We start from the raw sequence: 19,481 nt of genomic DNA, 5'->3' as shown, positions 1-19,481 counted from the left end.
AAAAAAGACCCTCTTGCTATATATAAATTCATATGGAGCAATCCATATCAGTAAGACTCTCCTATTCCATAATTCAATTCAAGCTTCCCTTGTAATCTTTCTGCATCCATTATTAGCCTTTCCACCCCTCCTCCAATTACTTACCACTGCTTCCTGCTTCTTGTCCTACAAACAAGACGGATCTACCCTAAATAACTCTGCTCTATCCCTTGGGTTTCTACAGATTGCTTCCCCATCTCACTCTTTCCTTTAATAGCTTATAAGAGTTAAAAAGTAATACTGGAGGACCAACACAGAGTTGCTTGTTTTGTTGAGTAAAGCCATCAAACAGACTCAGATGACCAATTTGATCTATAATTTCATTTTTGTCTTCTCAAGAGGCCAACGTATTTCAGAACATCAATTTATCATAATCACTGTTGAAAATCCAGGCTCATTTAGGTATAAAGGCAAAAGTCTATTCAGTTTTATCATACGCAATTTTAAATCTGGAAGAATTGAGAGAAAATGAGAAGCAATTATCCTCTAGCAACTTCTCCAGTTTTTTAACATAAAGTGGAAAAGAAAGTAAGTCAGGGAATCTGGCTAGGATGCAATGTGGGACAATCTTCATAAATCACACTCTAGTCCTGACACAAAACAGTCAGAGGGAGGCTCCAGACAAGCAGCATTCTCAAAAAGGTACCTCTGATCCTTAGTTAAAATGGTGATTCCACTATCTTTACCAACCACTCACAATCTACCTCTTGTATTTAATAGGCCATCCTCTGAGCAACCAAATCCAATGATTTTTTTTCACAACTCTCACCATCCTCAACATCTACCAGATCCAACCTCAGCCTCCCAAGTCGCTTGGATTACAGGCGTGCACCACCATGCCTGGCTAATTTTTGTGTATTTTAGTAGAGACAGGGTTTCGCCATGTTGGCCAGGCTGGTCTTGAACTCCTGGCCTCAAGTAATCCACCTGCCTTGGCCTCCCAAAGTGCTGGGATTACTGATGTGAGCCACCATGCCCAGCCATTAACCTAGGCTATCTGATTCCAAACCTGAACTTTTATCTACAATGCCTACAAAACTAGTTGTGTCATTTCTCTCAATGCCTGAAAACCAATGCTACCTAGCAGTCCTCTGCATTTGTATGCCCCTACACTTTCCCATTTCCATACCTGTGATTAAACTGTTCCCTACCCACAGGGCTCATCTCAGTACCAACCTCAACCCAGAACAACAGTGAATATCCACATATGACTCACCCTTCTGTACCCATTTTAATCACCAGCTCCTCCTTACGAGACACTTTGTAGTTACAATCTCTCCATCCCTGAATGCTTACAATACATTATCTAATATCGCTCTGCTGGTGTTTACCCACTTTCTACCTTGTATAATGATTTTCAATATGCACATCTTGTCTGACCTATTAGAAGGATAACTGGCACCAAAACTTAGACTAAAAGAATTGTCTAAGTTTTGAGGGCAGTTTCTAGGTCTGATTCATCTTTATTATCACTTCCACTACTTCTATGTACTCCTATTAGAATGGCAAAACTCCAATGACAACATAAAATGTTGGTGCAGATCTGGAGCAACAGGAACTCTCGTTCCTTGCTGTGGGGAATGCGAAATGGTACAGCCACTTTGGAAGACGGTTTCCTAGTTTCTAACAAAACTAAACACACTCTATCATATAATCTGGCAATCAAGCACCTAGGTATTTACCCAAATGAATTGAAAACATATGTTCACACAAAAACCCACACATGAATGGCTACAGCCGCTTTATTAATCATTGCCAAAATTTGGAAGCAACCAAGACATTCTTCAGTAGATTTTAAAAAAATGTAATATTATTCAGCACTAAAAAGAAATAGGCTATAAAGCCAAGACACAGAGGAGCTTTAAACGCATATTGCTAAGTGAAAGAAGCCAATCTGAAAAGGCTACATACTGTATGATTCCAACTATATAACATTCTGGAAAAGTCAAAACTATAAAAACTAAAAAGAACAGTGTTTGCCAGGGGTTGGGGTAGGGAGGAATAAACACACAGAAAAACAAAGAGGATTTTTAGGACAGTTAAAAATGACTCTATATGATATAATGATAGATACACATTATTATATGTTTGTCAAAACTCACAGGCTGTACAGCACCAAAAATGAATCCTAGTGTAAACTACAGACTTTGTGTGATAATCATATGTCAATGTAGGTTCATTGATTGTAACAAGGTACCACTCTGGTGCAGGATGTTAATAGTCGGGGAGGCTGTGCACTGTGCACATGTAGAGGGAAGAGATATATAGGAACTCTCTGTACTTTCTGCTCAATTTTGCTATGAATCTAAAACTTCACTTAAAAAAAGTCTACTTTTTAAAAAAAAGAAAAAAAAAAAACTTCTCATCTGGTAAGGGCTAAAGAAATACTTGTTGAATTATCATGAGAGAAAAAAATAAACTAATACCCAACATTTATAATTACCTTTATAATTATAGATTTAATTAAAATAACCTTTATAATTACAGATTTGAACATGGCAAAGGAGGAAGGTTCAAAACGACAGGACTAAATAATCTTGGTTTCTTACGGTATGAATCTACTGAAAAGTAAGTGGTCAAATTGATACCCCATGTAGAGCTCTACTAATATGTTTAAAGCAGTTTAAAAAAACACTGTTTATTAGCAAACTAGACAGTTTACTACTGATTTTAACTTTTACATTAGAGCCCAAAAATAGGTAAACTTAAATCTTAAGTGAAATTAATCTGTTTTTATACAAACAATTTCTTTTATGCTTATTAAAAACTTTATGAGTTCTGGATCACTTCAGGTCAGGAGTTTGAGACCAGCCTGGTCAAAATAATGAGGCCCCATCTCTACCAAAAAAATAAAATTAAAAACTTAACCAAGTGTGGTGGCATACACCTGTAGTTCTAGCTACTTGGGAGGTAGAGGCAGGAGGATCACTTGAGCCCAGGAGTTTCAGACTACAGTGAGCTATGATGGTACCAATGCACTTTAGCCTAGGAGGCAGAGTGAGACCCTATCTCTAAAAAATAAATGAATAAATAAAAATTTAAAAAAGAAAACTTTATGAATTCCAATAAAAGTAAAATAATTTGTTTCATATTTTAATTTAGAAGCAAAGGTAACAGCAATAATAAATGCAAATCATAATCTGATAATATAAACCTCTTCCTTTAAAAAGTAAGAAAAGAACCATAAAAGTGAATTGCTATTTTTAAAAGTTTTCAGATGAAGCAGGTCTCATTCATACCCAATGAATCAGGTTGATACAACAGCCGTGAAGAAAAAGGAATAGAAGCTAATTTGCTATAACAATCATTTGACCCTTTATCTGTTTACTAGTTTAGCTCAGATACTGACCTGCCTTTAGTCAAGTATTAAAAGCAAACAAAAAGCCTATTGTATTTTCTGAAAGATTTAATGTTATTTAAGTACAATTTTGAAGTCTTTTTGACATCCAGAATTTATTTTAAAAAGCCCTTAGGACTTTCTCACCCTTTTAAAATAAGAATTCTCTGCACCAAAAGAATAATCTGTTTTGCACCAAAAGAATAATCTGTTCATTAGGAAACTAAGAATAAACCTTTGAGATAATCCCTGCAGCCATAAGGAACAAGAATTTTATGTATAGATTGTCATAGCCACAGAAAAGAGCCTATTGTTAATGCCATAAGAAAGTCCATCTTCATGTGTGCCCCTTCTATTGAAAATGTCTGATGCTGTTATTCAAAATTATAACGTTTTCATTTTTATATTCATGTTCAAAAGATTCATAATGGAATTTATGCAACAAAATTACCTCAATCTCCAATTTATGAATCCCCAAACACTGACCCTCTGAGGCACCCTACTAACTCTAGTCCTGTCACTCCAGACTTAAACATTTATCTTCAACAACACCCTTCTACCTATAAGATTGAGTTCAAATGTCTTTAATAGCCTTCAAAATATGACCCCAACCTACCTTTTTTCTCTCATCTCTAATAATTCCATAGAACTCCGTGTTCTAGACTCAGAGAGTAAGAAAATCCTATATTTACAATTTGGCTCCATTCTTTACCAGCAATGCAATCTTGGGCACAATACTTAAGCTCTCTGTGCCTCTTCTCCAAATGCAAAATAGGAATAAAAATGCCTGTCTCTTAGCGTTTCAAAAATTATGTGAGATAATGTGTGTACAGCTCAGTCTGGTACTTAGTAAATGTCCATTAAATTAACATTTTATACTTCTGATTAACATAAATAGTCAATACAGATATCACAGACATCTAACTAATTATCTTTAAAAGTATGAATAAAACACAAAATAGAAAGCTTTTGAAACAAGATTTTTAAAGGAAGTTTTGGCCAGGTGTGGTAGCTCATGCCTGTAATCCCAGCACTTTGGGAGGCCGAGGCGGGTGGATCACAAGGTCAGGAGTTCAAGATCAGTCTGGCCAAGATGGTGAAACCCCATTTCTACTAAAAACACAAAAAAAATTAGCCAGGCATGGTGGTGGGCGCCTGTAATCCCAGCTACTTGGGAGGCTGAGGCAGAGAACTGCTTAAACCCGGGAGGCGGAGGATGCTGTGAGCCGAAATCACGCCACTGCACTACAGCCTGGGCAACAGAGCAAAACTCCGTCTCAAAAAATAAATAAATAAATAAGTTTTATTTATATGATGACAAACAGAACAATGCCATACAACTAAGTGGTGAAGCCGCACTGTAACAAAACTTCACAGGTCTAAAACTAAAGTTTTTACTTCATCTCTCATTTCTGCACACGCTTCACCCAACAAAACAAAATAATAGAAAATACTGCCTATTCTTCCGTGTTTACCTAATTAACACCATACAACTGCATGCGGTCGGGTCATAATATTTTAATTTATCCTTGCCTACTCTCTCTAACATACTTCCTACATCAAATCAACCACTTAAATATTCTGCGTCTAAAATATCCTCTATCTATACCCACTGTTACTATCTACTCCAAGCCCTCATTATTTCTCATCCAAACTACTGTAATGGCCCCTTGAAAAGTCATTTCTCACTCTTTAGTATCTCCTCTTAGCCACAGGATAAAATCTTAACTGACAGCCTGGTTTACAAAGCCCTCTTTTTTTTCAGTTGACAAATAATAATTGTAAATATCTACGGGGTACAATGTGATGTTCTGATATTCGTACTCACTGTGGAACTATTTTATCTAATTAATTAATGTACATGCTTATTTTTTTGTAGCAAGGACACTGGAAATCTATTCTTTTAGCAATTTTGAAATATACATTATTATTAATTATGGTCACCATGCTGTGCAACAGACCTCAAAAACTCATTCCTCCTGTCTAATTGAAATTTCATATCCTTTAGCCAACAAAATAATAAAAAATACTGCCTATTCTCCAGTGTTTACCTGATTAACTCCATCCACCTCCCCTTTCCCCACCCACCATCCATCCCACAGCCTCTGGTAACCACCATTCTACTCTCTACTTCTCTAAGTTCAACTTTTTTAGATTTCAGATATAAGTGAGACCGTGCCATATTTGTCTTTCTGTGACTGACTTATTTCACTTAGCATAATGTCCTCCAGCTTGACCCATGTTGTTGCATATTACAGAATTACCCTCTTTTTTAAGGCTGAAGTATTCCATGGTGTATATGTACCACATTTTCTTTATCCATTCATCCAATGATGGACACTTAGATTGATTCCATATCTTAGCTATTGTGAATAGGGCTATAGGTTGCAGACCCAGAAGTGGGATTACTGGATCATATGGTAGTTCTATTTTTAGTATTTGAGGAACTTCCATACTGTTCTCCAAAATGGCTGTACTAATTTACATTCCCACCAACAGCATACAAGGATTCCCTTTTCTCCACATCCTCATCAACACTTATCTCATCTTTTTGATAACGGCCATTCTAACAGATGTGAAATGATATCTCATTGTGATTTTAATTGGCATTTCTCTGATGATTAGTGGCGTTGAGCACATTTTCTTTCTTTTTTTTTTTTTTTTTTTTTTTGAGACAGAGTCTCGCTCTATCACCCAGGCTGGAGTGCAGTAGCACAATCTTGGCTCACTGCAAGCTCCGCCTCCCGGGTTCACACCATTCCCCTGCCTCAGCCTCCCGAGTAGCTGGGACTACAGGTGCCTGCCACCACGCCTGGCTAATTTTTTGTATTTTTAGTAGAGACGGAGTTTCACTGTGTTAGCCAGGATGGTCTCGATCTCCTGACCTCGTGATCCGCCCGCCTCGGCCTCTTAAAGTGCTGGGATTACAGGCATGAGCCACCGTGCCCGGCCGAGCACATTTTCATATATCACTCGTATGTCTTCTTTTGGGAAATGTCTATTCAGGTCCTTTGCCCATTTTTTAAATGAAGTATTATCTTGCTACTGAGTTGAGTTCCTTATATATTTTGGAGATTAACCCTTTATCAGATTTCTGGTTTGCAAATATTTTCTCCCACTCTGTAGATTATCTCTTCACTCTTTTGTTTCTTTTGCTGTGAGGAAGTATTTTAGTTTGATATAATCCCATTTGTCTATTTTTGCTTTTGTTGTCTATGGTACTAAGGCCTCCTTAATCCAGCCTGTTTTTCAGGCCTCATTTTTAGTCACCCCTCATGTTTTATCTACCTATAACAGACTACTTGCTCATTCTCCAACATGCCCCACATGTTTCTATCTCGGTGCCTTTTTCTTTTGTTACAAATGTTTTCCTAAGCCCTTTCTATCTGGTTAACTCCTCTTCCTCTTTTAAGATCAAACTCATATGTCATCTCTTCTCTGAACTTCACCAAACCATATCTCTATTTCCCAGTTCTAGGTTAATTGCTTTATCTGTATTCCCATAGCATTTTATAAATGCCTATTTATAAGACTTATCACATTACATTATAGTTATTAGTTAACATAATTATCTCCCCCTTTAGAGTCTGAGCTTATTGAGGACCAATACCACATATCCCCATCAATAAAGCAGTTCACATAACATAATTTAAAAACTTACTGAATTGAACTGAAGTTCAGAAAATAAACTATAAATCCAAGAGGTTACTTCCCAAAAATCATCAATATCTTTAAATAGAGTAGAACCACTCTTTAATCAACACAATGAGGATTTATAGTTGATTATTTAAATAGGTCTGTTAAAGGAGGGAAACACACACATACACCTGTCTCTCTCTTCAAATACTTTAACTTAAAACATACATAGTAAGTATATAGTCATTCTCTAACTTACTGACATACAGCAAATTCTAGCCTTTAATTAGAGTTTTGCTTCTTCCTTATATAGGCCATAATTGTCATCTGTATTGTTCAGTTTCCTTTTTTGTTGTCTGTTTTTTTGGTATTTTGAGACATGGTCATGCTCTGTTGCCTAGGTTGGAGTGCAGTGGCGCAACCATGGTTCACTGTAGCCTTGGACTCCTAGACTTAAGCAATCCACCTCAGCCTCCCAAGTAGCTGGGACTACAGGCGTGTGCCACTACACCCAGCTAATTTTCTAAATTTTGGTAGAGATAGGTCTCATTATGTTGTCCAGGCTGATCTCAAACTCCTGGGCTCAAGCAATCCTCTTGCCTTGGCCTCCCAAAGTGCTGTGATTACAGGCGTGAGTCACTGCACCTGGCCAATTTCCACTTTTTAAGAAGTGACTTAAAAACCTGAGAAGCAGAATCCTTTAGAGTTTTACAAGTTTTTCCCCAACTTTACACACGATTTAACTTTAAATATTTAAATTACATATAATATTTAAATATGTATTTAATTACATAACTACAATAACAAGTACAACTGGCATAAGAAGGTTGACAGCATTCACAATGCATTCATTATGCTGTGGTTATCAGTGAGTACATTTTATGGAAGAACTGGGGAATGTCAGTTACTTCAACGAGACAATTAAGTGGAAATTGGTTAAGAGAGTTTTCCGATACTGCAACTGAAGACAGTCCTTCATGAATATACGTAATAGCAGAATCACTTTCAAATTAAATGGTCTGAGCCACAGTTTCTATATTTTGGTAAAGAAAGCATTACATGTTGTATCCCTCTAACATCCAGACTTGCTCTTGCCTATCAATTCTAGTACCAATTATGGGCCCCATATTGTCCATACCTTCAAATTAATTTATCTTGGAGCAAGATATATATATATATATATATATATTTTTTTTTAATCACAGCTCAGTCAGAACCTTAATCCCAGAATCAAGATCTCCTTGTAGTTCATTCCCTAAACCTATTCCTCACCTTCTCTGTACATCAGTTTCTTTTAGTTATCCTGACTGCCTGCTTAGAATTGTGAACATGTATTCAACTTGTACTGCAACACCTATAATCTCCTTTCCTTTTATTGCTTGACCAGACTTTTGACTAATCACATTACCTTTAGAATACACGTAAGCTACTTTTCTTCCCAATTGCTATCCAACAGCTTGTCCTATACTTAACATCTATGTAGAGCCAGATTTCTACATACCTTCATACTTGCCCAGTTCTTGTAGATTTCTTTCTGGTTTTTCTTCTCAGTCTACATTCTAACTTTTCCACTTTGCCTTGTCACTCCCAATTCTACCATCTTTTCAGCTAAAATCCATAGTCACTCATGATGCTAAGATAACATACAAAGTGCAATGAGTACGCGCAGAATGGAAAAGCAGTGGCTCTTATGGCACTGAAAGATCCCTGAGAAACCCTAAATTATGTTTTCCATATGTTTTTGCTATGGCATAACAAATGAACTTAGACATATGAGAAAAGTTTCAGGTAACAGTTGAAACAAAAAGATTTTCTGGATTTTCTAGTAAAGAAATTAAAGGAATTAGAATATTTATTATTCTTCAGGAATGTGAATTTTTTAAGTTTACCATGTATTAATCTTCTAAAGAATGATTCATTTATTATAATCTTATTTTTAATAATAAATATTGAGTACAGTTACCTATCAAGTTTGAAAGAATAAAAATGATTCTTGTTTGATCTTCATAGTCTCATTCTAATGTTCACACTATATAACCTTTGTGTCATTTCCAAACCCGCACTTAGTAATAATTATTGCAACTTTAAAAAGCAGCATTTTTTTAAATCAATATATAACAACTTCCAAAGTTTTTAACATCTCTGAAATTTTAAGAAAACTGAAATCATTAGACAAAATCTTCCTTTTGACTAAACACATCAGAAAGAAAAGACACAAAGATTACTCCAACCTCTGATTCAAGAATAACACTGATTAATAGAATGCCACTTCAACAGTCAACTGCTTCAAAGTACTTTAAGACTACTATATCCACAGAAGCACAAATAATGATAAACATATGGCTTTAGTCACTATAAATATGGTTAATAGGAACCCCATTTTTGAAAAATCGTAATATGCTTTCCTTCATTTAAACTACTCTAACATGTTATCAACATACAGATGTATGTACCCATATAGTCTTCCTCCCCAGCTAAAGTGTTACTACCTCTATTAAACGTATTTTTCCAGAGACAAAATATTAAATAGGTTCTTTACCTAAGTATGCCTTCAATTTGACAAACACAACTCAAGTGCAAAAGAAAGTAATTAGGTAAATGTTAGCTATCACAACTAAACCTATTAAGAGGTTTTTATGTGAGATGTTCTCCTAAGCATTTAAAAGATAAAAGCACATGGTCTTATAGGCTAGCATACATCAAATTAAAAACATACCAATTTCTTCCACTTCTTCCAGGAAGTCATTGTATTCTCTTAGACTAGGAAAATCTTCTTCCCTTTTATTGTATCTTTAAGAAAACAAAAAAATCTACATATTACATATCATTGCTTTTAATATTATCTAACTGGTTTACTTGTTCTTACCTAATTCATATATGATACAAGGAAAAGAGTTGCTTACTGTGTAAAACATCATTCTCTATTTTTTTATTTTTATTTTTTGAGATGGAGTCTTGCTCTGTCGTCCAGGCTGGAATGCAGTGGCACAATCTTGGCTCACTGCTACCTCCACTTCCCTGGTTCAAGCAATTCTCCTGCCTCAGCCTCCCGAGTAGCTGGGGTTATTACAGGCACACACCACCACATCCAGTTAATACTTTTTGTATTTCGTAAAGATGGGACTTCACCATGTTGGCCAGGCTGGTCTCAAACTCTGACCTCAAGTGATCCACCCACCTCAGCCTCCCAAAGTGCTGGGATTACAGGCATGAGCCACTGCGCCCAGCCTAAAATACTGTTTTCTTGACACCAGATTTGTAAGCAAACCAAAAATGCAATTCTTAAATTCTTATGACTACAGAGAAGTAGGATCAGGAGAAAATGTACAATATGCAAAATCCTTGTTAAGACTTCAGGGAAAGATAAATTGGGAGCTTGAAAGATTGGGAAATGAGCTTAAGCAAGGCATATCAGCGGAAATTATGGTATTATTTACTTATAAGGGATTCACTGATTTCCAAAACACAAAAAAAAATTGAAGCGACTCCTCCATTTTTATGACATAGTCTAAAAAATGCTAGATCAAGAAAATCTTTAAATATTGTAATGTACCTGGGAAGAATCAGTAAATTGCAAGGAATTAACAATGAAAGATCAAAATCTAAGAGACTACCTTGCAGAAGTTATACAAACCATAAAAGAGCCGCTAGGGGCACTGATAAAGTACCATTGGTTATGTACCTAGAAAGATGCTGCTAAAACACTGATTACCTGGGTTGAATTGTATACTACCAAAAAGGAAAATAAATATATCAATTATTTCTTATAATAAAAGAATGGATAAAAAGAAACCCAAAACTATTAACAAAGAGTAAAAAGTAAAGCCTAAATTGTAAATGAAAAAGACAGATTAATAATATATAGGTATATATACACATATATATATACTATGCCCATATGTGTATGTATATATACATAAAAATATACATACCAAAATAAACTACAGCTAACACATGATTTTCTCTAACAGCCTTCAAACCTCAACTTAATGTTACCTCCTCAGCCCACATCTGACATCACTGACCACAGCAACACTGACCACTAACTATATAACACTATTCTCAATCTATAATAAATAACATTTGTTTTGGTTTACCTGTTTTTTGTCTTTTTGCTATCCTGTGCTACTGTACGGTAAGTCTCATGAGGACAGAGTTCAGAGCTGTTTTACTCATCACTTTGTAACTACTGCCTAACATGCATAACACAGTGTTTACACATAGTAGGTCCTCAATACATGTTTATTAATCAAAAAACAAATACAAATGAATAATGAAGCCATCAATCAAGAGGCTCTTCTTTAACAAAGATAAATAATATTACTCAGTTCCCTAAGAACTTAAATGAATTTATACTTATATACCTGCTACTTGTCCATATTTATGAGGAAATAATAATCAATTACTGACATAATTGTTAAAGTCCTCTTTGTTGACTGAATCATTCGAGCAGGAATACTTACATCTTTAGCACTTTTTTCCTGATCTCAACCTCCTTATCAACAGTGGGATCTTCAAAGAGTTGTACCCTGAAGTTGCTCTTTCTAAGTGGAGTACCACACTCAGGACAGTTTCCAGCTCCTCTCACAAACAGTAAATCTACACAACTTTCACAGCTGTAAGGAGAGAAATAAAACATAACATTTAAGCCAAGGTTCAAATCTACAACACATCTGAACAGTTTGCCCCTGTGGGGTAAGGAGAGTGAGACTTGAAAACTAGTCATTGCTATTTAAAATCTTACCAAAAAACTTTCTGGAAAATGTTCATTTTCATTTGGAGCTTACTTTTCAGATATAGGTATCCCAAGTGATACCAGTTTAGTTTTACAGATCAAACAAATTTATAAATTAAAATAAACTGAATGAGAAACTAGGAAGAAGAGCAGGATAGGGAGAAGTGGAAGAGCATGTAAAAGGCTAGTGTATGGTCACCTCCATCCCCAGTCCCAATATCATCCTTAGACCTGGGCAAGAACAGCCTCTTCCAGGGGCCTGCACTTTAGAGAGTCCTGTATACCCCAAGCACTAAAACAGATGTTTTTTCTTCCTTTCCTTGTAAGAACATTTTTGAAAGTTCTGTAATCAACTGAGCAAATGACAATTACAAGAAAGAGGTGCCAGCTGAATGAGGCCCCGCTGGCCAGAGGATAAAGAACTCTGAGTGCTCTAGTATGTATGACAGAGAAAATGAACACAACTTCTGCAATAAGAAATCCTAGAAAGAGTGGCTGCTTATAAAAGCTTTATTCCGTTAAAGTTCGTTGCCCCAAATAAAGCAAACTGAATACCCAGGCAAGCCAGGTTTCCCAGATACCTGCATCCCCTTTTCTGGTAGTGCAACATTAAGAAGGGCTTACAACTTCCTAGAAGACTTGAGTTGAAAAAACAATGAACTGGAGAGGCAAACTTCCCTGTAACCAGATTCCTGGAGACTTGGCGGGATCTGCCAATATACTGTTTTAGATGGGTCTAGGTACCACCACAATCATCCCAGCCCTGCCCCAACAGATCCATACTACCACTCAATCAGGCAGGTTACAAGGATGGATGGGAGGAGAGAGCAGTTCCTTTAGCCTCTGGGTCTTGAGGGTATAGGCTGCTGGCAACCCAAGATGCTGTGTAGGAAATCAGGCTGGGCCAAGGATGTGGCTTGATTTACAACTTTTAAATATTCAAATGTTTTGATAAATATTTAAACATTTGTAGTCCTCCAGGTATAATCTTGCTCAATTCCATATGTGTTAGGGCCACACTGTCCTAATTACTCCTTTTGTTAGCAATATCTGACATCATCTTATTTATTTCTGTGTCTCTCAGACAAGGAAGTACAGTATATTTCTTAAGGACAGAATGTTGCCTATCTTGTTCTCTATCCCCAGTGCCTAACACTAATTACTCAATAAATAAACTTCACAGAACAAAAAAAATGAATACAAGACAAAGGGAAAAAGAGAAATTCTAATGAATAGGGAAGAGTTGATTTCTCTTGAGTATGTATTTAACTTACAGAATAAGCTAAATAAGAAGAGTAATAAGAAAAATAAGAATTTTTAAGATTATTAGTAAAATACTAACATTGATCTTTATATGTATACATACACACACACACACACACACACACACATATATATATATATTTTTTCTTTTTTGAGAATGCAGTGATGTTACCACAGCTCTCTGTAGCCTTGCCTTCCCAGATTCAGGCAGTCTTCCCACATCAGCCTCCTCAGTAGCTGAAATCACAAGCACACGCCATCACGCTCTGCTAACTTTTTAATTTTTTTTGTAGAGACTGGGACTCCCTATGTTGCTCAGGCTTGTCTCTTAACTCCTGGGCTCAAGTGATTCTCCTGCTTTGACCTCCCAAGTTTCTGGGATTATAGGCATGAGCCACCACCCCTGGCCTATATTTCTATCTTAATAGTGTCACTAAAAAATAACAGGGAAAAATTCCAAAGATCATAGTGCCATTAGCAAGATCAACTAAACCCCAGATAAACCACTTTGGACTTAGGAAGTTTCAGAGTGGTGCATTTCCACTACTCCTTGTGGTTACAGGAAATTAAACCCATGCACGGAAGGTGAAAACAGGCACACTTTATAACTATACTAACTAAAGATATTTATAAGCAAACAGCTATCCAAAATATTCAAAATTATAGAGTCATAAATAACATTATATATCTCAAGGTCTTGGAGATTAGACTCAATCGTTTAGTCAGCAAGGTAATATAGAACATTAATATATCTAAAAGTCATATTGTATATTAGACATAATATATTATTTGTTTCCAAAATCAGTTGTACATCTCTACTTTTTATAATCTGCCTTAAGCCATAATAATTTAAACAGTATTAAAATTTTTTATTGCAGTTTATTTTCCTATGTAACATTTTCCGTTTCTAATTTTAACTGTGAAAAGAATATTTTTTCTTTAAAGCTCATAAAATGCAGAATTATATAGAAAAATAATTCAAAGTTCTACTTCATTGTGTTCTATATTTCACTTTCCACGGGTAATATGCTACTGTTGAGTTTAGTGTTTGTGTGGCCACATCTTTTTCTACATATTTACAAAATATATATATGAAAACTGATCATTAAAAAAAGAACAGGCCAGGCATGGTTGCTCATGCCTATAATCCCAGCGCTTTGAGAGGGCAAAGCAGGAAGATAGCTTGAGCCCAAGAATATAAGACTAGCCTAGACAACATGGCTAGATCCCTCTCTCTACAAAAAATAAAAATTAAAAAAAAATCAGCCAGATGTGGTGGTGCATGCCTATAGTCCTAGCTACTCAGGAGGCTGAGGCAGGAAAATCACTTGAGCCCAGGAGTTCAAGGTTACTGTCAGCTGTGATCGGCCACTGCACTCTAGCCTGTGTGACAAAGCAAGACCTATGTCCAAAAATAAATAAATAAATACATAAAATAAAGAACAGGAGAGGTAGGCTGTGTGCAGTGGCTCACACGTATAATCCCATCACTTTGGGAGGCCAAGGCAGGCAGATCACTTGAGCCCAGGAGTTGAGACTGGCCTGGGTAACATGGCAAAATCTCGTTCCTACAAAAAAAAAAAAAAAAAAATTTAGCCAGGCATGGTGGTACACACTTGTAGTCCCAGCTACTCAGGAGGCTGAGATGGGAGGATCACCCAAGCCCAGGAGGCAGAGGCTGCAGTGTGCTGTGGTCATGCCAGTGAACTCCAGTCTGGGCAAGAGAGCAAGATTCTGTTTCAAAAAAAAAAAAAAAGAAGAAGAAGAAGAAGTAGTAGTTGATAATTGCTAGCTCATTTTATCTGGCAACAAAGCAACCAACACAGCAGTATATGGGCAATCTTTTGCCTCTAAGAGTGCAAGGAAGTTTTTCAAATAAAATTTTATATTCTGCAGAAAACAGAAAAATCTGGTGAAGAAGCCCAAATTTTCAGTCATTATCCATTTCCAAAAACATTTTTATGGTTTTTGTTTTTAAAAGTCAGAATGGTACTCATCCTTTTTCTCTCTGAATGACTTATTTTTAGCAGATTTTATTTTATCAAGAATATTCTCGTCAAAATTTTAGTCAATTGATCGCTTTATTTTTAAAGAGCAACTACATTCCATGTAGAATTTCAAATATTATTAAAACATACTGACTTAAAAAAGTATTCATAGTTTGTCAAAAATTCTATACTTAAGACTTTCTGTGAAGTAACCTAGTTTTATCAGCACTTTCCATTCTTCGTTAGCTCCTTGGCTTTTAAAAACGAAACAGAAACCTACGGTCTTCAAAGATGAAAAACAAGTAATAACATTGTTAAAGAAAAATTTTATTTTTACAACAAATTCTTCCTTAAGCCCATTGTATTAAATTCTATAAGAAAGAAGCAGGATATTATTTTTAGAAAATTTTCCTCCCAAAATATGTTGCCTAACTTGTCTATACAATAATATATTGATTGAAGTGCCATATCTTTGAACATTAAAACATTAGAAACCTAAATTCAACTAAATTTGACAAAAATCTCTGCTCTAACTGAATTGTAGAAATTTGAGGTAGAAATGACCTAAATGATCACCAGTTAATTAAAATATTATCAACATACAATAATGAAATGCGTTTAAGGATTCATGGAAAACACATGAAAAAAATAACACCTGGTGCATTTTAGAAAAGGCAGTCAATTTACAAATAGACTTTGTTCCAATAGTTTGCTTATAAATAAGCTGCTTGGAACTCAAAATACATTTTTCCCAAATAAACTATTTATATGTGATGGTTAGGGTTTTCAACTAAACTGGCCCAAAGAAGATGAACAAAATATTAGACATTTTCTTTTCTTATTTTTCTCTCCTTCCCAGCCTCCACCATGAGTTGATGATATCAGCTTTCAAGTGGGAAATAAACTGGAATTTAAAAAGAATATTCTACAAGTTTTGGTCCCCAGAAAGTAACCAATTGAAATCTTTACCTTAAAAAGGTTTGAGATTTTCTTAAAGCTCAGATATTTGTAATTTTTAAAAACTTATGATCTCAAAATGAATAACTTTTGATAGAAGGGGTATACAATCTTAACAAAAGTAGAGACTTACTTATTGGCATACATGAATTTCAAGCCAATTAGCCATGGGATCCAGTTAACTTTGTCTACGATAATAATTTCTCATTTATCTCAGCAACTAAAATAGGAGTGTGTTACATTTACTTATGTGGCATACTCAATTTAAACTTTGAAATATTTGCTGTTAAATTTCCTCATCAGTCCTTTCATACCTTTAGGCTAAATTGCTATGAATCACTTGATACCTAAAAGGGAATTCAGAATCTATGTACTCCAAATCCTGAGAAAAAATTCATAACCTACCTCCTCAACAAAGTGCTTTTGGAATATGAAGCAAAATAATTCATCCACAGGTAGAGAAGTGATGGCCTAGGAGCAGGTATTAAAACATTATGAAGAGACAGTGGACTTTCAGAAGAAAAGATGTTGTCCTCAAAATTTTAAAAAGCATGTTTACCCATTTTTTCATTATCTTAGAACTCAAAATTAATGTCTAATCAATCTTCTGTTGGCTATTATCATTTAGCATAGCAATTTTCAACTAACAAGCAAATAATATAAGGTACAAATTCAAATAGTATATTTAAGTCCATTCTGAGTCAGAAAAACAGAGCTGTGTAAAAACAAATATTTGTACGCAAGGGAAAAGGAGAGAGTTAATAATTAAATAAAGCTGTGCCAGAAAAACACACTTTCAAAAAAAAGGGTTTGTATCCTCCTGACAGACAGCAAGGACCACGGAATCTATCCAGTTTTCCTTTTTGCCCCTTTGCCAGAAAACTCCTAAGCCAAATTTAAATCCTTTATGGAATAATACTATATTTTCTAGAAAGAGGTTGGAAATATATGAAGGAACATAGAAAGAAAATAACATTCATTAGGGTTTTTGCAATGTAGGTATTATTTTCCTTACTACATAGATGAGGGCACTAGGCATGGAGAAGTTGAATAACTGGCTTAAAATCATATAGCTAGTAAAAATTCACCATTATCCTGTGAATCCCATATACCTGAGACAGGACTCAGTCAATTTAGGAAGTTTATTTTGCCAAAGTTAAGGACACACCCTCAGGAGGTCCTGATGACATGTTCCCAAGTGGTCAAGTACAGCTTGCTTTTATACATTTTATATTGATAATCATGATATAGATTTTATATTAATAATATGTGTAAGATGTACATCGATTCAGTCCAGTAAAGTGGGACAAGTCGAAGTGGGGGCTTCCAGGTTAGAAGTAGATGAGAGACAAAAGGTTGGATTCTTTTGAGTCCTTGATCAGCCTTCCACTGAATACACAATTTAGTCTGGCTCAGTGAATCTGCATTTTTACATAAACAATAGGGCAGAGGAAGCAATCAGAGATTCATTTGTCTCAGATGAGCACCAGAGGAATGACTTTCAATAGCATGGGAGGCAGGTTTGCACTAAGCAGTTCCCAGCTTGACTTTTCCCTTTAGCTTAGTGATTTGGGGGTCCCAGGATTTATTTTCCTGTCACAGTCCTCTTCATACTCTACATTTTATCCTTCAATCTTATTCTTACAATTTTTACAATGACCTATGAAAATAATCATCCTAAGTATCTATTTCTAGCCTAAAAATCTCTCCTAAATTCCTATTACACACTGCCTACTGCACAATTACTCTTTGATATACCACAAGTTACCTCAAACTCAACATACTCAAAACGAATATTCTTCTGTCTGTGGCAGATACACCAACTTTGTGCATAAACATTCATATACTATGGTGAAAACAGAAAAAAAAAAGAAAAAGAAACAAGTAACTCTATTACAAAAGCATACTTTGAATACTATCATAAGCTTTCAGCCAATGAGCAACAGCTCAACAAATTATACTACATACTCCTAGTCAGCATATGTTAATAACACATCATACTCCAAATGCTCTAAGCCAAGAACATTTTCTGAAATATGTGGACTACTCTTCTGTAGTCATTATTTCTGCCACTGATGAATAGTTTTATCCTGGAATAGCTAAAAAGGGTGTGCATGTGATGGTGCTGGATGTTAAGATTTAAGACATTAGAGGCTCAAAGCCCCTTCAGGGATACGGTTGAGGAAACAAGGTAAAACATAACTTAGAAATTGGGAGGGAAAAGTCTGTCTGACTTTATGAAGGGCTTCAGAAATAATACTGCAGACTGGGAGAACTGACAATTACAGGCATGCCTCATTTTATTGCGAATTGCCTTACTGGGCTTTGCAGATATTTCATTTTTTACAAATTGAAGATTTGTGGCAACACTATCATGGAATGAGTCTATCAGCACCATTTTCCAACAGCATGTGCTTACTTCATGTCTCTGTTTCACATTTTGGTAATTCTCACAATATTTCAAACATTTTCACTATAGTTATATCTGTCATGGTGTTATGTGATCAGTGATCTTTCGTGTTACCATTTTAATTGTTTCAGGGCACCATGAAAAGCACCCATATAAGACAGCAAACTCAATAAATGTTGTATGTACTCGAACTGCTTCACCAACTGACTGTTCCTCCATCTCTCTCCCTCTTCTCAGACCCCCAGTCCTTGAGACACAACAATATTTAAATTAGGCCAATTAATAACCCTACAATGAACTCTTAGGTGTTCAAGTGGAAAAAAAAAAAACAGTCACAGGTTTCTCACTTTAAATCAAAAGACAGAAATGACCAAGCTTCCTGAAGAGGGTGTGTCATAAGCTGAGACAGCCCAAAAGCTAGGCCAACTGCACCAGTTAGCCAAGTCATGAATGCAAAGGAAAAGTCCTTGAAGGAAATTAAAAGCACTGTGCCAATGAACACACAATGTTAAGAAAGAAAGCAAAACAGTCTTATCATTCATACAGAGAAAGTTTCAGTGGTCTAGATAAAAGATCAAACCAGCCACAACATTCCCTTAAACCAAAACCTAATCCAGATTCTAACCCCTAACTCTCTTCAATCCTGTGAAGGCTGAGAAAGGTGAGGAAGTTGCAGAAGAAAAGTCTGAAGCTAGCAGAGGTTGGTTCATGAAATTCAAGGAAAGATGCTGTTTCCATAACATAAAAGTGCACGGTGAAGCAGCAAGTGCTGATATGGAGGCTTCAGCAAGTTATCCCTAAGATCTATCTAAGATAATGATGAAGGTGGCTACACTGAAAAACAGACTTTTCAATGTAGATGAAACATCCTTCTATTGGAAGATGCCGTCTAGGACTTCCATAGCTACAGAGCAGAAGCCAATGCCTGGTTTCAAAGCTTCAAAGGCAAGGCTGTCTTTTCAGGAGCTAGTGCAGCTGATGACTAAATTGAAATCAATGCTCATTTGTCATTTTGGAAAATCATAAAGCCCTTAAATATTATGCTAAATCTATACTGCCTGTGTTCTAAAAAATGGAAGAATAAAGCCTGAATGATGGCACATCTATTTACAGCAT

General features: G+C 35.8%; 1 protein-coding gene across 8 annotated transcripts in view; it reads right to left on the bottom strand.

The window, feature by feature from the left end:
• MNAT1 (MNAT1 component of CDK activating kinase) overlaps positions 1-19,481 on the bottom strand; it is a 253,495-nt gene that overhangs the window by 165,028 nt on the left and 68,986 nt on the right. For all 8 annotated transcript variants that reach the window (XM_073997489.1, XM_073997487.1, XM_065548876.2 and 5 more), the window contains exons 2-3: positions 11,476-11,628; positions 9,729-9,802 (exon numbers count right to left, since the gene is read on the bottom strand). In XM_073997489.1, the coding sequence (XP_073853590.1) occupies positions 9,729-9,758 (30 nt within the window). In that variant the 5' untranslated portion in view covers positions 9,759-9,802; positions 11,476-11,628. The remainder of the gene's footprint in view (positions 1-9,728; positions 9,803-11,475; positions 11,629-19,481) is intronic.

Source organism: Macaca fascicularis, chromosome 7, assembly GCF_037993035.2.
Source record: "Macaca fascicularis isolate 582-1 chromosome 7, T2T-MFA8v1.1".
Classification (NCBI taxonomy): Eukaryota; Metazoa; Chordata; class Mammalia; order Primates; family Cercopithecidae; genus Macaca; species Macaca fascicularis.
This window is presented reverse-complemented; position numbering and strand designations above follow the sequence as displayed.